The sequence below is a fragment of the Medicago sativa genome, chromosome 1 (assembly GCF_051527215.1).
Source record: "Medicago sativa cultivar Bolivia chromosome 1, Bolivia_mono, whole genome shotgun sequence".
NCBI classification, from domain to species: Eukaryota; Viridiplantae; Streptophyta; class Magnoliopsida; order Fabales; family Fabaceae; genus Medicago; species Medicago sativa.
The window spans coordinates 2,917,465-2,937,240 of NC_140749.1; the positions used below are offsets into that span (position 1 = coordinate 2,917,465).

Sequence of the window (19,776 nt, forward strand, 5' to 3'; positions counted from 1 at the left end):
ATCATAAATCGCTGATTTTAATGGATGGTGTAGGATGTTAATACCTGGGCATCAGTGCTTGCATAAAAAAATACATGGGCATGCCTACCCATTTTGGAAGATCCAAGGACCAGGATTTTAATTTTATAATGGATAGGATAAGAAAGAAACTAAAAGGATGGAAAGAAAGAAGTATGTCTTTTGAAGGCAGAAGCATTCTAATCAAAGCTGTGGCACAAGCTATCCCTACCTACATTATGAGCTGCTTTCTACTCCCTAAAGGCTTGTGTGATAGAATTGAGAGAGCTGTCTGCTCATTCTGGTGGGGTGGTTCAGACATTAAGAGCAAAGTTCATTGGACTAAGAAATCTAATCTTTTCAAGTCCAAACAGTCTGAAGGCTTAGGGTTCAGAAACGTTAGAGATTTTAATTTAGCAATGCTTGCTAAACAAGTCTGGAGGTTTCATACTCAACCTAACACTCTCATCTCCAAGTGTTTCAAAGCCAAATACTACCCTAATACTGATGTGTTGCATGCTAATCTGGGCTATAATGTTAGCTATGCCTGGAGAAGCATTTATAACTCCATTTGGTTAATTAATAGAGGCAGCTGCTGGCGTATAGGCAATGGTCATAAGGTCAGGATATGGGAAGATCATTTGTTGCCTAACAACAACAAATTCAAAGTTTTCTCTTCTGTTAAAGAAAACATGGATATCAAATATGTTAAAGACCTTATTCTGACTGAGGCTCATAGTTGGAACTCTACTATCCTTAATGATCATTTTCTTCCCATTGATTGCAACAATATAATGCAAATTCCTCTCATCAATACTAATAACCAAGATGAGCTTATGTGGATGGGGGATCAACATGGGTCTTACACAGTTAAAAGTGGGTATTCAGCTTTACAAAATTGGAAAAAAATGAAGATGACCACAACCCTCTACTAGTGACCCTAACTCATCAACCTGGAAGAAACGGTGGGTTTAAACACAATTCCCATACACAAAATGCTAATCTGGAGAATTTTGAATAAAGCCCTTCCTCTTAGAAGTGAGCTTGAAAAAAGAGGCATACAATGCTCACCTCTATGCCCTAGATGTAATGCAAAGCTAGAGACTTCAACACACACCTTCATGACCTGTCCTATGATCAACAGAACATGGTTTGGTTCAAACCTTAACCTTAAAATTTTGAACCAACCTATATCAAACTTCTCTGATTGGCTTAATCATATTATTCAAAACGAAAAAGATGATATAGCTATTCAAGTTGCAGCTATTACCGACTACATTTGGTTCGCCCGAAATCTTAGCATTTTTGAGTCCAGAATTTTACCTGAGATAGAAATAATCAAGCGAGCTCTCGCTAGCGTCTCTGACTATCAAGCGGCCATTCATCAGCGTACCGAACCAGATCTCCACACCTCTTCCTCTCATCACATCCAGAAGATACCTCGCACCACAAGATGGGTTCGTCCAGCTGAAGGCTCGGTGAAGGTGAATAGCGATGCCAACCTTCAAGAACAAGGCTGATGGGGTTTAGGTACTGTGATTCGAGACTCTCAAGGCCTGATAATGGCAGCGGCAACTTGGAAATGCTAGGGGTTGGATAATGCAGCCATAGCTGAAGCTTTTGGCATGCTCACAGCTATGAAGTTTGCTTTGGAATGTGGTTTTCGTGAAGTTGTCTGTGAAGGAGATAATGAAACGATAATGAGAAGAATTCAAAAAAAAAAAACAATAGTTGATAGATCTTATCTTGGAGAGACTACAAAGGAAATCCAGAAGGTGCAATTAGGCTTTGACACGTGTAGTTTTAGCTTTACCCATAGAGATAGTAATATTGTGGCTCACATGTTAGCCCAATTAGCTTTAACCGACCCAAATAAGGTCTGGTTAGAGGAGGTACCCCCTCCTATTACAAATGTGTACTTACATGATCTTTTGAATTAATAATATCATCTCTTTATTCAAAAAAAAAAAAAATCTCTTCGTGACTTGGTACAAGCAGTGGCGTTGCCAGGACCCAGGGTCAGGAGGTTCAAAATGTTAAACTTTAATTTATAATAAATATAATAATATATATCCAAAAAATTACATTGTATTCAATTTACAATGTACTCAAAAAACTTCATCCATTCTTTACAAATGTCCCCTACGCGGTGCCATGTTCTGAAATCGTTGAATAATCAACTCATCATCAATTTTGTCCGCCACATCTCTCTCAATATAAGTCACGAGACAATCATTCATCCAATCATCTCCCATTTGATTACGCAATCTAGACTTCACAATCTTCATAGCAGAAAAGGCTCGTTCAACGGTTGATGTGGCAACGGGCAAAATCATTGCTAACTTCAAAAGTCTATAGACTAAAGGATAATCAATATGTTTTTTGAGTGCAACCATTTTTTTTCAAAAGATCACTTATTCCTTTCAAAGATGCAAATTCAACACTCCTATGCATATCAAAGATGTAAGTCTCAAGTTGACTATCAAGCAACTCCAATGAAGTTGGAGAAAATTCAATTGGATAAAACTTTGCAAATTCAATCAACTTTGCTTTGTCAAATTTAGAGAATGAGTTGTTTGGGCACAAACACTCCATACAAATGAGCAACCGACTATTTGTCTCATTAAAACGATTATTAAGTTCTTGAAGTTGCATGTCCACAACCGTATAAAATAATTCAATGCGGTAATGATTCCATATTGTGATAGATTCAGCATTACCTCCACGTTTTGACTTTCCACAGAAGAATATATCATCCATGCTAGGAATGTTAATGTCATGCTTATTGCAAAATAAAATTACCTCCTCCAATAAAGGTTCCCATCCATCATCTCTTAGAGCTTGTAATCGCTCCTTTGTGACGCTAACTAGGTTCATAGCATTGACGATGTCTTGATCTTTCCTTTGCAATGCTTGTGACAATTCATTTGAAATACCTAAGACCTTTTTCATCAAATGCAATGTGAGTGCAAAATCAAAAGTATTCATGAGAATTAAAAGACCTTTTGCTTCACCTCTTCCATCTTTAATTGATACATCATCTCTCAACATTTCAAGAACATCAGTTATAGAACTATACATCAATATCAAGTTCACTAAAGTTGCAAAGTGGGAACTCCAACGAGTACCAGCAGAACGCTTCATATTAGTTTCTTGGTTCAAACCTCTTCCACTAACAATTTCCCCATTTTCCAATGCTTCCTTAACACGGATTCTTTGTCTCTCACGGAGCATGTCGGTTCGTTTGCAAGATCCACCAACAACATTTGTTAAAGTGGATATTACACTAAAAAGAGAGTTAACTTGAAGATGATCTCTAGCAATAGCAATCAATGCAAGTTGTAATTGATGAGCAAAACAGTGTACATAAAATGCACACGGATATTCCCTTAAGATCAAAGTTTTAAGACCAGAAAATCGTCCTTGCATGTTGCTAGCCCCATCGTATCCTTGTCCACGAATTCTTGAAGTAGTTAGACTATGTTTACAAAACAGTTCATCTATGGCCATTTTTAAAGACATGGATGTTGTTGTTGTAACATGGACAATGCCCAAAAATCGCTCAACAATACGTCCATATTTGTTAACATAGCGCAAAACAACAACCATTTGCTCCTTATCAGACACATCTCTTGATTCATCAACAAGAATAGCAAACAATTCATCTCCAAGATCCTCAATAATAGCTTTAGTGGTTTCCAGAGAGATGGCACTAACAAATTCCTTTTGAATAGCCGGACAAATCATTTTATCATTTTCAGGAGCATTTTCTAATACAACTCGATTTACTTTCTTTTTTCTCTAAGCAAACCATCTAAGCAATTTAAGGAAGTTTCCTTGATTAGAAGATTCTATTTTTTCATCATGGCCACAAAAAGGCAATCCTTGCTTCAATAGAAGTCGAATACAATCAAGTGAGGCCGTCAACCGCCTTCGGTACAAGTTACGAGTTGTTTGAGAATGCTTAGACATCAAACCTTCAATATGTTGATCTTGTTTCATCAAATCTCCACATTTCTTCCAAGCAATATTGTGAGCAGAATTAGGGCCTGCTCCAACATGTGATGAGAGTGTGGTTTTTTTATTCCAACTTGTGAATCCCTCTGTTATAAATGTATCTCCACCAGTTTGTTTTCCAACATCAGGTCTAAAGAGATAACAACACAAACAGAATGCGGCGTCTTTTTCGATACTATACTCTAACCAATTACTAAATTCATTAAACCAAGAGGGACAAAATCTTCTCATTGAATTTCCAATTTTTCTTTGAGGAAAATTATGTTGATTAGGTTGGCATGGTCCTTTTTGTAGATATGCTCGGCGTATTATCTCTTGATCATTTGGATGGTATGCAGAGGCGGATTTGGAATTAAATTATTAGTGAGGCTAATTTTTCTTTTTTTTGAAAGAAGTAAGACTAAAATTTTGACGAAATAAATTATACAAATAATAACATTTGTATTAATCGTAACAAATTTTCAATCATTTTGTTCCTTGTGTAGTAAAGTTGTTTATATTTTAGTGAGTTTAACTTTTTAATTATAATTTTAATGACATCATAAAAATGATAAAATAATCTAAATGATTGTTAAATTTGGAGTAAAAATTCTCAATCCAAAAATAGGTCTTCCCTTTATTTTTATAGATTAGATAATGCATGACATAAGTTTCAAAAATCTTAATATATATTCATATATAATTTATGTTGTTTATATTATTATCTGACAAAATTAAGAAAATTGCAATGGAGGAGAGTTGAACTTGAAAAAATTAAAAAATGCAGTAATTGAGAGTTGAACCTGCAATGGAGGAGAGTTGAACTTGAAAAAAATTAAAAAATGCAGTAATTGAGAGTTGAACCGGAGACATCCAAGTTTCTACTCAAAAACACAAAACACACGCCACCAGTCCAAAGGTGTATAAGTGTTTAATTACGAAATAGAGGATATATATTACTTAAGATAGGCTTTGTATGAAGAAAAAAAAAAGGTTTGGGCCTGGGCTGGTGTGGCTATTGCCACACCCTGCCCTGCTCAGGTCCGCCCCTGATGGTATGTTGACATTTTAGGCCGCATCCCTGGATCCGATGATAACTCTTCTAAATTACATGGAACATGTTGAGAACTAGATCCTTGCTCATGGGATGGTCTTGATCTTTTTAAAAAATTCTGCATAACTCCTACAACAACCAACACAATAACAAACTTTAAGATTCAATGAGCATGATATAAAAATATAAACAAAAGTTAAAAACATTATCATAGTACCATGACTGATAAAAGTATGGAAGTATTATGAATAGAAGTTAAAAACAATGTCATAGAATTATAGAAACAGTGACCAAACTATAGTTGATTTACTAATTACTATAGTTGATTCAACAAATAAAAGAAACCTACCATTCCAAATAATTCAAAAGATTGAGAAAATAACAAAAGAATTAGCATCACAAGAAAGGAGATACACATACACAATCCACTATACACTTTTGGAGGAACATATTTCATTGAAATGATTTATATAAAAAAGGACAGTAAGTCGCTAACCATCCATTCCAATTCTCAGTTCACATTATCTCTTTAAACCAATTTTCCAATCAATTTCACAACACAAACATATCATTAAGACCCTCAATTGTATATTCAATCAAACAATTTATCAAAATTGAAGTTATGTAAAAAAATCCCAAATTTAAAAACCCTAAACTAAAGATTTATAATTGATTACCTTGGTGGTAGATTCAATGTCTTTGAAGGCTTTTGAATGTCCCTTTGTGGTTGCACGACGGCAGAGGACAACGAAATAAGGCGGAGAGAGTGGTGGTTTGCGTTGCAACAGATTTTTGAGATGGAGAGAGAGAACTCAATCGAGAATCCGAGACTGTAGATGGTTGGAGGGTAGGCTCGCGAGACTGAAGGTGGAAGGGTTGGATTGTGGCGCGGCAGAGTTTGGTGGTGGTACTGCCATCGGAGTGGTGGTAGTGGAGGAAGAGAGGTTCTCTAAGTTAGGAGTACGTATAGTTAGAGAGAAGTTAGAGAGAGGTTAAAATGTTCAAGTGAGGAAAGTGAAAGTGGTTTGGGTATAGGGCAGCTGGTGCAAAAAAAAAAATATGAGCAGGTTTAAAGTGCAAAAAACATAGGGGTATATGTGAAAAAATTAAGATTTGAGGGTTGGCAAGTGCATCCCCTGAGGACTATGTGGACCCGCCACTGGGTACAAGAGATAGATGATTTGAAGGGATATATAGACATACATGATATTGGTGGATCCCACCAAATATTGATCCAATTGAATATTATAATTTACTCCCTCCATTTTTTTTTCTTTTGATGTTTTACCTCTTGGCACAAGTTTTAAGGAGTAATTAAAATATATAAATATTTGTGTGTTTTTGACTAAAATGTCCTTATATATCATTAAATTCACACGTGATAAACCAAAGGTCACAACTACTTTAATAGTTTATGGTGTTTTCCAAAAAGGGTAAACTTGAGAAAACAATAATAAATTCACTAAAACATCAAAAGTTTTGGAATATAGTTGAAGTTCTAAAACATCAAAAGAAAAAAAATGGAGGGAGTATGTCCATAAGACCGGTCCTAAATTTTTTGGTGTCATGGATGAAACAATAAAATTGTGTCATTTTAATTATTTTAATATTTTTTTTGTATTTTTTGTTGCAAAAGATTCATTTATAATCAAAGTTCTATAATAATATTTTCAATAAAATTAATCAAAACGAATTAAAAATAAATATATCTATATGTACTAACTATTAAATAAAAATAATAATTTTGATATCCATGCTAAAAGGATGCCCTGGCTCAGGCTCCCGTCCACCTTCAAGGCCACCATGTATACGCACTTAACTCCTTAATGTGTTTTTCTCCTTAAGGTGTTTTAGAAATAAAGAGGATCTCAATTTTGGTTCCTCCAATCTAATTGGTGTCTAATTCTCGTCAAGTAGAATTTCTTGTACCGTGCACAAAAATACAACTAATTTTTTGTTTCTGTTTTTACACATAATATTCAGTCCAATTTTCACCTACTAAGAAAGCATTGATGTCATCAATTCCTTTTATAATTTACACAAATATGAAAGTAGTTGGAGTTTGATTCCCCTGCTCCAATCCACATAGATAATGTTTTTGAATGCAAGTAGCAGTTTTGTTATTATTAATTTTATTGAACAATCTGTAAAGTTATCATTTGAAGCGAAAAAGTACGTTATTATATCTCAAAGTAATTAATCTCTAAGCTTATGCTAATTGTATAATAGATACTTTAGTAGTAGTACCTTACCATAAATCAGACTTCTCCAGTTGTTCGAAGAATTCCTTCAATGATATTTTTTTTTTAAAAAAGGAATTCCTTCAATGATTGATGATCAACATTTATATAAAAGATGTGTTTTATCATACTCTTTGCTATGCTTTTTTATAAGAACTTGTTTTATTAAAGGGAATATAAGAATACTTCTACTCAATACACCGCTGACTAATTTAGACGACTCAAAGAACAAGAAGACAAACCAAAAGCTAAGTTGAGACTTTAATTTCTACCATTCCTAAACCCACTTGAGTTGTCCTGATGGTATTAGCTTGGGACCTAGAAGTGTGCTCCTCCTTGAGTCTCAGGTTCGATTCTCTTCAGTGTCAATTTAAGTGGGCTAATTTAACTTCTTAAAAAAAATATTCTACCATTCCTAATTCCTATATATGAACTACACACCCAAGATATATATTCCTCATATATGAACTACACACCCAAGATATATATTCCTCAACATCCAAAGTGACCATATGATTACTAATCAAAATGGAAATCTAGTTGTATTTTTTACCATTTTAGTAGTGATAAGTTCCCTCCACCCCCAACCACTCAAATACTTTGCTCCATACTTTATGGGAGAAAGAACACATGTAAAGAAAAGATGAGTGGAGGTTTCAACATGCTCGTAACAAAAAATACATACCCTCTCTATATCATATAACACCTCATTCATGAGAACTTATTTTATAAAATTAAAGTATAGACTAATTGAAATGAATTTTATGATTAATGTCATTAAATTTAATATAGAATTAACTGAGACTTATTTCCATTTGGCTTTAATTCATTTTTAGTCCCTATAATTTTATATTTTCACAATTTTAGCCACCCATTTCTAAATTTGAAAATATAATTCTCAATTTTTTTTAAATTTTAGAAAAAATTTCCAGCCAAAAGGTTTAGGCTTGTATTTGGTGATGTGTCATGTTGACTTATAAATTAATTACAAGTTATAGAAGGTGGTGTGACAATGGATATATAGATTAAATTTTATTATTTTATTTTCCATCATCAAATTCTTGTTTAATTAAAAAAAACTTAAAAATAAAAAAAATGTCAAATCCTAAATAATCCAATTTCCCAAAAATTATACATTCTTACATCACTCAGTGACTTGTTAGTTTATTACTTTATTATTTAACATGACATATCAACAAAATTAAGTCTAATTTTCAATAGTGGATTTTTTAAAATAAATTTAAAAATAAGGAGACTACATTTTCAGATTTAAAAGTTGAGAGACAAAAATCGAGAAGGAACAAAAATATGAAATCAAAGTGCACCTAAACCTTTATATTTTAAACCACAATTTTTTTCCCCTTTCCCTTTTACGCTTATAAGTTTTTGATTTATAGTGGTAGAGTATATCCTTTATTAGCATAATACAGCTGGGGTGCCGCCACAAACAGCTGTAACGTTGGCTTCAACAATCCTTTTCTTGCTTTCCACTAATGGTTCCTTCCTTTTCCACATCTTTCTTGCATCCAATTCCCATAATCACAATCTACCAAAGCCAAACTTCACGTAGGGGTAGACACTCTTGCTAATTTTTGGCTTTTAGAGCTTTTGTAGTTTTCTGTCTGCATGAAAAATATTAACCCCTACGTACGTGTATTCACCGACCCTTCCCAATAATGTAAACTAGCAAACCCTATATTAATATCTATAAATATTTTTCTTCAACCTTAGCGAACTACGTTTAATACCGTGGCACACTGATATAAAAGATACGGACACCGGATACAACAATAACACAAACACATTTGAGACATGTCGTGACTTGATGGACCACCAAACATGCCATACCTTTAATTTATAGTTTGGGATGTCGGTAATATGAAGCATAATATGCTAATCAAACTGAACTGGATATGCCTTCTTTTGGCATGATTTTTGTTAAAAATTTGACTCATGATATGGCCAAAAACGTACGAGTTTTCAGTATGAGAGTAGCTAGAGACACAATTTAATTAATTAGACAAGAGTCGTGGGGTTATGAGAGTGTGACAATCATATTATGACAAAATAGAGAGAAAACTGTGCGCTAACTAGCTGCTGAATTAATATTCTTCAATGCCAGCGCCATTACAAATTACTTACTCACACATGTCCCACTTATATATATATGATAATGGACCTATAATTAGGCTCAGTTTGGTTGGGAAAAAAAATAGTTGTTTGATAATCTATTTTATATCGGATGAACTTATAATAGATAAGTTAACTATAACTGACCGCAGATAAATTAAAGTTGATTGATTTTGTAGTGTGTAGTAAAATTACCGGTTAAAATATTTTATAAATTTATATGGAATGAAATAAAATAAATATATTAAGTTGATATTATTTTTTTCTAAAAATTAAGAAGAAAATGATAAACTATAAGCTAGTTGAAGTAGCTTATAAAATGCACTATAAACTAGCCGGTAAAAAAACGTGCATCTAATATGAACCTCTAAAAATGGTTTAAAGGTGGACTTTTACCATTTTTTAAAAAATAAATAAATTTTATAATAATAAAAAATAAAGAACGAAACTAATATTTTATTTAAATTTACTAAAAATAGTATTATTCACCTTTTACCAAAGCCATAATAGACAGCTCCCTGAAAATAATATAATCTCAAAAAAATTATTATAAAACATGTCTATTTTTATCATATGAAGTTATAAGTTATGAATCATATATCCACTACAAACGTAAAATTTGGTCTTACCAAACAGAAATTTAATTAATAATTGCATTGAGTCTAAACAAAACTTAGGAATTGGCTATCTAGCTAGCATTTCATAAAGCTAATCTCATCATATCAGCTATAAATACCAGCTCATCTTATTTCTCATTTCACAACTTAATTGGTATTGGCAATTAGTTCTTCTAAAAAATATAAAAATTTCTTCATATTCGTTGCATATAGCTAATCATGGCTTTCTCTAAGCTTCTAGCTGCTTCCCTTCTTGCATCACTCCTCCTTCTTCATCTTGTTGATGCAACAGATCAATCGGTATGTATATAATTTAAACTTTAATTAATTCGTGGTTCTTATATATACATGATTAGAGTTAGTGTTATTTTCTTAATTACTTTCAATCAATTAACTATATAGGCATGTCGTACGTACTTAACTAATTATAGCATTCTTTTGATGAACTGCAGGCATACTCAGAGGGTTCTCTTCTTCGGCAGATAGGTACAGTACTACTAAACTATACAATACACACACACACACACACACACACACACACACACACACACACACACACACACAAATTCATACTTTTAATTTTATTTGAAACTTGAAGCTTTGAGCTATGATAAAATTAAGTTCTAGTATATATATAATATTATACTAATTTATATTGATTGTATCACCATTAAGTATTAAGTTTTTACAGTACTTTCTTATTTTGCGTTTATAACAATAATAATAGATAAAAACTAATAAAATAAAATTTATTCAAATCAATTATTTTTTATCATCTTTAATTTTTTTAATTTGTGTAAAATGGTTGAGTGTAAGAGAAGCAATTATTTGGCCTGGTGAATTAGAGCTAACAAAAGTTACTGGTTGATTGCATTGTTGATGTTCCATAAATCAAACTAAATTTGATCATATTTTCTATAATTATCACTGATCACTTTTACATCATTTTTTTAAACTTTAAGATAAAATTTATAAGGTAACAAGTAGATATTGCTGTCCATAATTTAGTTATGGTGTCAAAATTATATGATATGCTAACGGATCATTTTTTAAACTTTGAATGAAATGGAATACGTTTCATACTGTATAAAAAACAAATGTACATGTACATGTAGAATTGATTAAATCCAACATTTTTTTTTTCTTCAGATTGTAATGGAGCATGTGTTGCAAGGTGTCGTTTATCATCTCGACCAAGATTGTGCCATAGAGCTTGTGGGACTTGTTGTGGAAGATGTAACTGTGTCCCACCAGGCACTGCTGGCAACCAAGAAAAGTGTCCTTGTTATGCCAGCCAGACTACCCGTGGTGGCAAACCCAAGTGCCCTTAAAAACAAAAATTACCTTAATTGGAATTTGGACTTCCACATCGACCATAAATATCCAAACCGTTACCATGCATGCATAGCAATAAATAAATATTCCTTGCTCATTGTCAAAATAAAACAAAAAAAAACCTTTGGTTCCCAAGTGCCTTTTCAATTCCTGTTGAATTATCGAATGTGAATTTAAAAAGTTAATAATCTTATTTGGGAGAATTAGTCACTTTAGTCTCTGAATCGGAAGAGATTCGTCACTTTTGTCCCTGAATGCAGATAAATTGCAAAATAGTCCCTGAATGTAGACTTTGTTAGTCAATTTAGTCCCTGAATGCAAACTTCGTTAGTCAATTTAGTCCCTGAATGTAGACTCCGTTAGTCACTTTAGTCCCTGAAATGACCATGCAGGGACTGTTTTGCAATTTCTCTTCATTCAAGGACTAAAGTGACGAATCCTCTCCCATTCAGGGACTAAAGCGACTAATTCCCCATCTTATTTGTGTATTTGTGTGATCTCTTTCAATTGTTGTCTGTTGTATTTACTTTTTTTTTTTTTTTGTACTACCTATCATTTGTATTAATGAGGAATTCTTGTTTAACGTTGTTATTTTTAAATAGGAGTATTCAATGTTATTTTGCTTTTAATTTGTTGATGATGAAACACAATGAAAAATTGTACAAATTAATTACAAATCGAACCCGTAAAATCTCATTACTTCTCATCGGTCTATAGTTTTAATCATGCCCTTAAATTTATGACAATAACAAATTTTCTTTTGATCGAATAATCTAACTACTTTGAAAAGGAGTACAACTAAATAGAAAATAAGACGTGATAGAAGAGATACGACTCATACCAAAGATCCAATAATCAAATTCTTACCTTTTTCTGTTGAAGTGTAAATCAAAGTGGCTTTGGCTGTGTTTGGTAACGCCGAGAAGCTAGCTTATAACTTGTTGAATTAGCTTATAAGCTTGTTGAATCAAAACATAACGTGTTTGGTAACAAGCTTTTCTCACGAGCTTATAGCTTTTTATGAGAAGCTAATTCAAGTAGCTTTTGAGCTTAAAGCTTTCAGCTTTTTATATTCTCTTCCAATTTTACCATTATTAATTTAATTTTATTTATTTTTTAATAAAAAAACCACCCACATTTATATGTAACTACCCACTTTTTCTTTAAAAAAAAACGTAACTACCCACTTTTAATAAAAAAAAATATATAATCACCCACGTCAGTACACGGGTACCATTTCTCATGTTGTAGTTTTTTTTATATTTCCTTTTCTTATTACCTTGCTATTAATTCATATAATATAATTATAATTTTAAATAAAATATACAATAAATAGTAAAGCAAATGTTTAGTAAAAAAAGTTAATTGAATTCATAAAACACATTTATCATTTTGGAGATGAAAATAATTTGAATATTTAAAAAGACATAAAACACATTTATCATTTTGGAGATGAAAGTAATTTGAATATTGGATGTATATAATTTATAAAAAATAAATAAATAAAAATGTCCTTTTATGTCATTTTATAAGTATCAGCCACTTCAACAACTAATTTTACCAAACACATTATTTTTAATAACTGAGCTTTTCAGCTATAAGCTACCAGCTATCAGTCATCAGCTATAAGCTAGTTTTTCAGCTATCAGATAGCTTATCAGCTATCAGCTAGCTTATAGCTTGTTTTTACCAAACAGAGCCTTTGTCTAACATATACAAGCAAAATGGCCTTGCAAACAAATGACTTTTTTATTATTGGATCAATAAATTATATCTCATTTAAATATTTAAAGGTGAGATTTATTATTGTGTATGATGCAAAACTTGTTTATCAAGTTGTGTATTGTAAAATTTTCCAAATTAAATGCTATGTGTTGTAAGAGTTATTTATGGAGATTATGATGTGTATTGGACCCCTATAAATGTATTTGAGCCGAGTCCATTAGGCATGCACAAAGAAATTTGCTCTTCTCCCTTTTAAAAATTTTCATTCCCTTAATTCAGCATGAGTTAACTCACATTCGGTATTTTTTAGCGTGAGTTAACTCATGCCGGCATTTTTAAGATCAGTTGAACAACTTAAAAAGTGATTGAACCGATCTTAAAAGTGTCAGCGTGAGTTAACTCAACTCACGCTGAATTAAGGGAATGAACAAAAACGAAAGAAAGAAGAGCAATTTTCCACAAATAGTTAAATCGCTATATATAGCACAAGCCACTTTAAATAGTTGATACTTTCCATTAGTAGAAGTTAGTTGATCATTTTACAAGTATGTGTGTGAGATCATCCTTTGAAAAAGTTCTAACTAGTATCGAAAGCCTCAAGCTTGGGGGGTTCGAAACTTCAAAATTGAAGTTTCATTTCATTGTCAAGTTTTCCAGAAATTTCTTTACATTTATTCTGATTTTCCATATTTTCAAATTGTTTTTTTTAAGGCTATGATTATTTAAAAAAAAAAGAAGATAAAAACAAACTATTCTAGCACAACGTGTGCACAAAATAGCTCTCACCAAGAGTCAAATTACATCCAAAGGAAACTCAAAAACATACATAAAATGCTACCAAAAGCATCAAGTGGCTAAAATTCGAAGACAACAAAGAGGATTGCCCAAAGATTCAAATCACAATGGAAAATTTTCTTCTTAGATTTAAACCACCACCAAGCAAAAATCTTCACTTAATCTAAAATTTGCGATAAATGACTTTCTTTCTCGCCAAACAACTAAGTATTAAGCCATTTCCACAAAACTCAAACACAAGCCAACCAAATAATCTAAAGACCTTTCTGAGACTCCATACGACTTGAGAGAAGACCTATGAAAAAGGAAGTGGCATTATATATGAATGCCCAACCAATTCAATAATACATACCCCTCCAAATTGTCCTTAATTGTATAGTTGGTAAACAATTTTGAAAAAATTGGCAAGCAAAAAAGACACCTTCAATGAAACAATTTTGTTCCAAACAAATTCGGTAGAAACTTAAGTAACCATCTCCACTTCTCGAGTAAGCATGTGTTAGACACGTATGTAGAATACTTGTTACCATTACTAATCCTCCAATCTCACCTCTTTGTGACATTTTCTCGCAACAAAGAGCAACATTAACCACCACTCGCCTCCCATCTCCTTCTAAACACATCTTTCATAGAAGCCTCTTTATGTAAAGAAAGCTCAAATAATCCATAAAAATTCTCTCTCAAAATACACTCCTCTAACCAAGGGTCACACCAGAAAAATTTTCCCTCTTCCCTATCATTCAAAACAAACAACCATCAAAGCACTTCAACCTACTCACACCCACATCTTCCTCAACATGATGGAAATCTATTCACTAGTCACACGCTCTTCTGACACCACACCACATTCTAGCACATACTCACGAGACAACACTCTTAAACCACAATTCCTCTTGATAAGTCTTAATAGCCTCCAACATCATTTTTCTAGTAAAGAAAAATTGAACTCCCGAATCTAGTCAATTTTAGAATTGTCAAATTGTTGTTTAAATAAATGAAACGTAAAGGTTTAAGTCTTGACAAGGAGTAAAAACTAACATAACATTTAACGTAACAGTAATGCTATATACCGCGAGAGTTTTCTCGCCAATATTTCAAGAAACAAAAACTGCAGTTGTAAAAAAAAAAAAAAAAACAAAAAAAAGGCCCCACTTACCAAACATGAGAGTTGCCATAGTAAAAGAAATGGCGCTCGTGATGCTTTCTTGATAAAAAAAATTCGCTCAAAACAACATTTCCCTTTACATAATAACAATTGTCATTTAAAAAAGAAACTTAAAGTGAAAAATTATTCTTGATAAAAAAGATTCACTCAAAACAGCATTTTCCATTACGTAATAACAATTGTCATTTAAAAAAGAAACTTAAAGTGAAAAATTATTCTTGATAAAAAAAAATTCACTCAAAACAGCATTTTCCATTACGTAATAACAATTGTCATTTAAAAAAGAAACTTAAAGTGAAAAATAAAGAAGTTAAAACCATAAAAAAAAAACCCTAAAACATACACTGTCTCGCATCACTAATGATTTACGAACTTATTATTCAACATGGCACTTCATCAAAACAAATGTAAAACTCAATATAACAAACACTTTTTTTTTCCTGAAATTTTAAAAATAGGAGGACTAGAATATGGGATAAAAAACTACATTTAAATCTTGAGCAATGCTATTTAGTAAGAATTATTTATGCAAGAAATAAAAGAATCCACAAAAATAGGGGATTTGACCAATTAGGTTGGACTAACCATACATGGGATAGGGGGTGGTTATTATTTGAAAGAATTACATGGTGCCACGTATGATTCTTGTGTTTCTTGCATATAATCTACAGTAACATTTAGCAATTTCCTTAAATCTTTATATTTTAGACCACAACTTTATTTTTATTTTTGGGTGATTTTTTTTGGTTAATTTATTTTTTAAATGGTAAACTATATCTTTTATTAGCATAATACAGCTGGGACGCCAGAAACAGCTGTCAAGGTTGGCTTCAACAATCCTTTTCTTACATTCCACTATTGGCTCCTTCCTTTTCCACATACTTCTTCTTGCATCCAATTTCCATATATCACAATCTACCAAAGCCAAACTTCACGTAGGGGCGCTCTTGTAGTTTTCTGTGTGCATGAAAAATATTGAACCCCTGGCTACGTGTATTCACCGACCCTCCTAATAATGCAAAACTAGCCAATCATATAGTAAATATATAAAGTATTGACGAAGTAGAAAGTAGAACAAGAGATGCAAAAATAACAGCAATTACAAATAAATCATTTCCAAATCATTATTAATATTCATGTATATAAATAATAATTTGAAAAAATATGTATTGTATATGTGTATTTTAATGTTTTCTCGGTGACTAGATCAGCCACTAAACACACCTTTAATTTAAAGTGTCGGCATAACGTGAAGTATATCATGTAACCAAAATGAACTAGATAGCACTTCTTTCGATTTTTTTTTTATTGAAAAATTGGTTCACGATATGCCAATACATACGAGTTTTCAATATGGCACATAAAGACACAATCTAATTTATGCCAATACATACGAGTTTTCAATAGGGCACATAAAGACACAATGTAATTAATTAGACAAGAGTCGTGGGGTTTGTGAGAATGAGTCGATCATATTGTGAAAAAAATTAAGAGAAAGCTATATGCGCTAGCTGCTGAATTAATATTATTCTTCAATGCCAGCCATTTGAATACTTTAGCACCATGCAAATACACCTTTTTTTGGAACGTTCAAGTATTACACTTTATCAAACTTGATTGGTTCCAAATTAGACCCCTTTTATTTTCAGCTTTCACTACCGAATTCCCCTCATCATGTGTGATCATTATAACACCAACTTTAAGATTCAGGTCTCTTCCGCGTATACACCACATTACACCTTATAACAAAGATACATTTGTCCCACTTCATATAGTGTTTTTTTTTTTTTTTTTTTTTTTTTAAGAATTCTTAGGCACCTTAAAGTTTGGTTGGGGATTGGAACTCCGTAGACAAAATTTATTTAAAATTTTATTTTTAAATAAATCATACCAAAATATGATACAACGTTGCATAAGAATACCCAACGAAACTTTAAGCGTACCATTGTGTACTTTTTTTATTATTGATGTAGTGGTCAACAAATTAAATACTCAAATCAACTCATATGAAGAGGAAGAAATATGATGATGCGAGTTCAAACCCGGATGCCACATAATAAGGTATTTTCACAAACAATGAGATGTATATCGAGGGCACATATAGAGACCTTATGATGAGTAAGTAAGATATGATAAGTCAATCATAAGAATTATCATATTTTGTCTATCTGATTAAAAAATTTATCATGAATTGGGTAAGTAACGTGCTAAACATAATAACAAAATTATTTACTCATATACCCTTATAAAATATACTTTAGATTATAAAAAAATATTCCAATAAAATATAACTATAAATTTTGAAGATATTACATGTAATTGTTTTTTTTTTTTTGAAATATCATGTAATTGTTTTATAAGGCTGATTTTATACATTTAAATATGTTATATATTTTATCATGTTATTATGCGGTACGTATAAAAATAGAATTATATAAAATAAAATAATGTTATCCCGCTTGTTATCAGGTACGCATCAATCACGCGATAACATATATGTTTATCTTATCTCAATTTCATCTTTTCCTATTCAGCCCTATCTAATCTAATATAATATTGTTTCTTTATCGTATTCTTACCATCAAAATGGGTCTCTATATGTGGTAATCCATCTGTACTTAATTAGTAAATGGTTAGCTAACAGCTAGCATCTTTTGTTCATACTACTAATTAGTAATTTCATAAAGCTCTTATGGTCATCAGCTATAAATACCAGCTCATCTTGCTTCTCATTACACACACTTGGCATTGGCAATCAACTCTTCTTATTCCACCCCTATAGCTATCTAGTCATGGCTATATCTAAGCTTCTTGTTGCGTCCCTTCTTGCATCACTTCTTCTTTTTCATCTTGTTGATGCAACAGATCAATCGGTAAATCTAGTTAAATTAGTTTTTTTCTTTCTTTCTATATTTGAGTTAGTGTTTGTTTGCTTCTGCGTTTTGCAAACCACGTTTTCCACAAAACCACAGTAACTCACCATGTTAACCCAAAAACTTCAAATGCTAACTTTTATAAATCACCACAGTTTTGCTTTGAAAATCTCCCAGACGTGCGTTTGTGGTTGCAAACTCCAAACCAAACAGGCACTTAGTTTTTTCTATATATGCAAATCTAGTTAGTTGTTATTATGATATGTTTGTATATAATTTAGAGATTAATATTTGGACTTTCTTCTTAAACTTCTTGGTGTCTAAGAGCTCAACTATTTGAGTTAAGCCTTGTTAATATTTTTTATTTATTTATTTTAATTAACTATGTATATCTACTTACCAACTTTTTGCATGCTTTTGATGAACCGCAGGCATATGCACAAACACAAGGTTCTCTTCAACAAATAGGTACGTACCACTAATAAACTGCAACATACAATTATACAATTCAATAATTCATATATACAAATACTTTTAATTAATTTATGTGTAGAATGAATGAAATGATTAATAATTTGAATATGATGTTATAAATTTCAGATTGTAATGGAGCATGCGTTGCAAGGTGCAGATTATCATCTCGTCCAAATTTGTGCCAAAGAGCTTGTGGGACTTGCTGTAGAAGATGTAACTGTGTCCCACCAGGCACTTCTGGCAACCAAGAAAAGTGTCCTTGTTATGCCAGCCAGACTACCCGTGGTGGCAAACCTAAGTGCCCTTAAAAACAAAAATTACCTTAATTGGAATTTGGACTTCCACATCGATCATTACTCCTATGAAATATATCCACACCGTTACCATGCATGCATAACAATATATACATAAATATTCCTTGGTCACTATGCTCTGATGTAAAATAAAATCCGTTTTCAATATCGGTTGAATTACCGTGTAAAAAATAAATAATCTTATTTGTGGATTTGTTTGATCGCTTTGAATTCTATAGGAATATTTGTAATATCTATCATTCGTAATATCAATCAAAATTTGTATTAAGTGTTTACTATTAAAAAAATTGTAATACTTTGTTATTATATGACCTTTTTTTTAATTTATATTAGTGGTTGCTATGAAAAAATTTGTAATACTTTGTTATTATGACTCTTTTTAATATGTCAAACTAGTCCATCAAAATTGACATCCGAGAAAATCAAACCTCAAGATGAACTCTCAAACATATGTCATCAAGCCAACTCAAATGAGTTTTTGCCATTAAGACTTAAGCATATGAGCAAAGGCCAAATCAAAATATAATAATCCATTACATGGGAGAGTCTATCGACTTCTATAATGATTGTGTAGCTTCACCGATTATTATAGACTCCAGATGACCGAGTCCGCATAGTCCCGGCTGAACAAGGTCCTACGGCTAACATACAATATTTATACGGTCTTAACACAGCCCAAAGGAATGGGGCATAATGAAATAGTATATGATTTTCTATAGCATTTGTTTTGAAGAACAAAAAATGCTAGAATGGAGCCTAATGAAATGAGAAATGATATTTGCACAACCATTTTGTGACAACCTTTTGACAATTATCTATCTCATACTTACATTATCCTCTTATTCTCTCTCTTCTTTTTTCTCTCTCCATTATTTTTGACCAATTAGAAGAGAGAAAAAAGAAGTTGTCACCAAAGTTGTTATAAATGGTTGTTCAAATATCACTACTCTAATGAAATAGAATGGAGCATTAAAGAAATAGTAATATTTAAAATTATTTTGGGGAGGTAGTGAAGGGAGAGGATTTTAATATATTCCATTGAGAGATATATTCAGATGAGT

At 32.0% G+C, this 19,776-nt stretch overlaps 2 protein-coding genes and 1 pseudogene across 3 annotated transcripts; 2 read left to right on the forward strand and 1 right to left on the reverse strand.

Moving 5' to 3' along the window:
• Nucleotides 1-2,102: 2,102 nt before the first annotated feature.
• LOC146951736 (uncharacterized) lies at nt 2,103-4,343 on the reverse strand (annotated as a pseudogene).
• A 5,833-nt stretch (nt 4,344-10,176) lies between these two features.
• Nucleotides 10,177-11,968, forward strand: LOC146951737 (gibberellin-regulated protein 1-like). 2 transcript variants are annotated; one of them, XM_085754644.1, is made up of 3 exons: nt 10,177-10,334; nt 10,466-10,520; nt 11,184-11,968. In XM_085754644.1, the coding sequence occupies exons 1-3, from the start codon at nt 10,254-10,256 to the stop codon at nt 11,363-11,365; spliced, it is 318 nt and encodes a 105-aa protein (XP_085610770.1). In that variant the 5' UTR covers nt 10,177-10,253; the 3' UTR covers nt 11,366-11,968. The 2 variants fall into 2 exon arrangements, with proteins under 2 accessions (XP_085610770.1, XP_085610778.1); XM_085754652.1 differs by having other exon boundaries at nt 10,487-10,520.
• A 5,820-nt stretch (nt 11,969-17,788) lies between these two features.
• On the forward strand, nt 17,789-19,021 carry LOC146951738 (snakin-2-like). The gene is made up of 3 exons (XM_085754662.1): nt 17,789-17,927; nt 18,359-18,395; nt 18,528-19,021. The coding sequence occupies exons 1-3, from the start codon at nt 17,847-17,849 to the stop codon at nt 18,707-18,709; spliced, it is 300 nt and encodes a 99-aa protein (XP_085610788.1). The 5' UTR covers nt 17,789-17,846; the 3' UTR covers nt 18,710-19,021.
• The last annotated feature ends 755 nt before the right edge of the window (nt 19,022-19,776 follow it).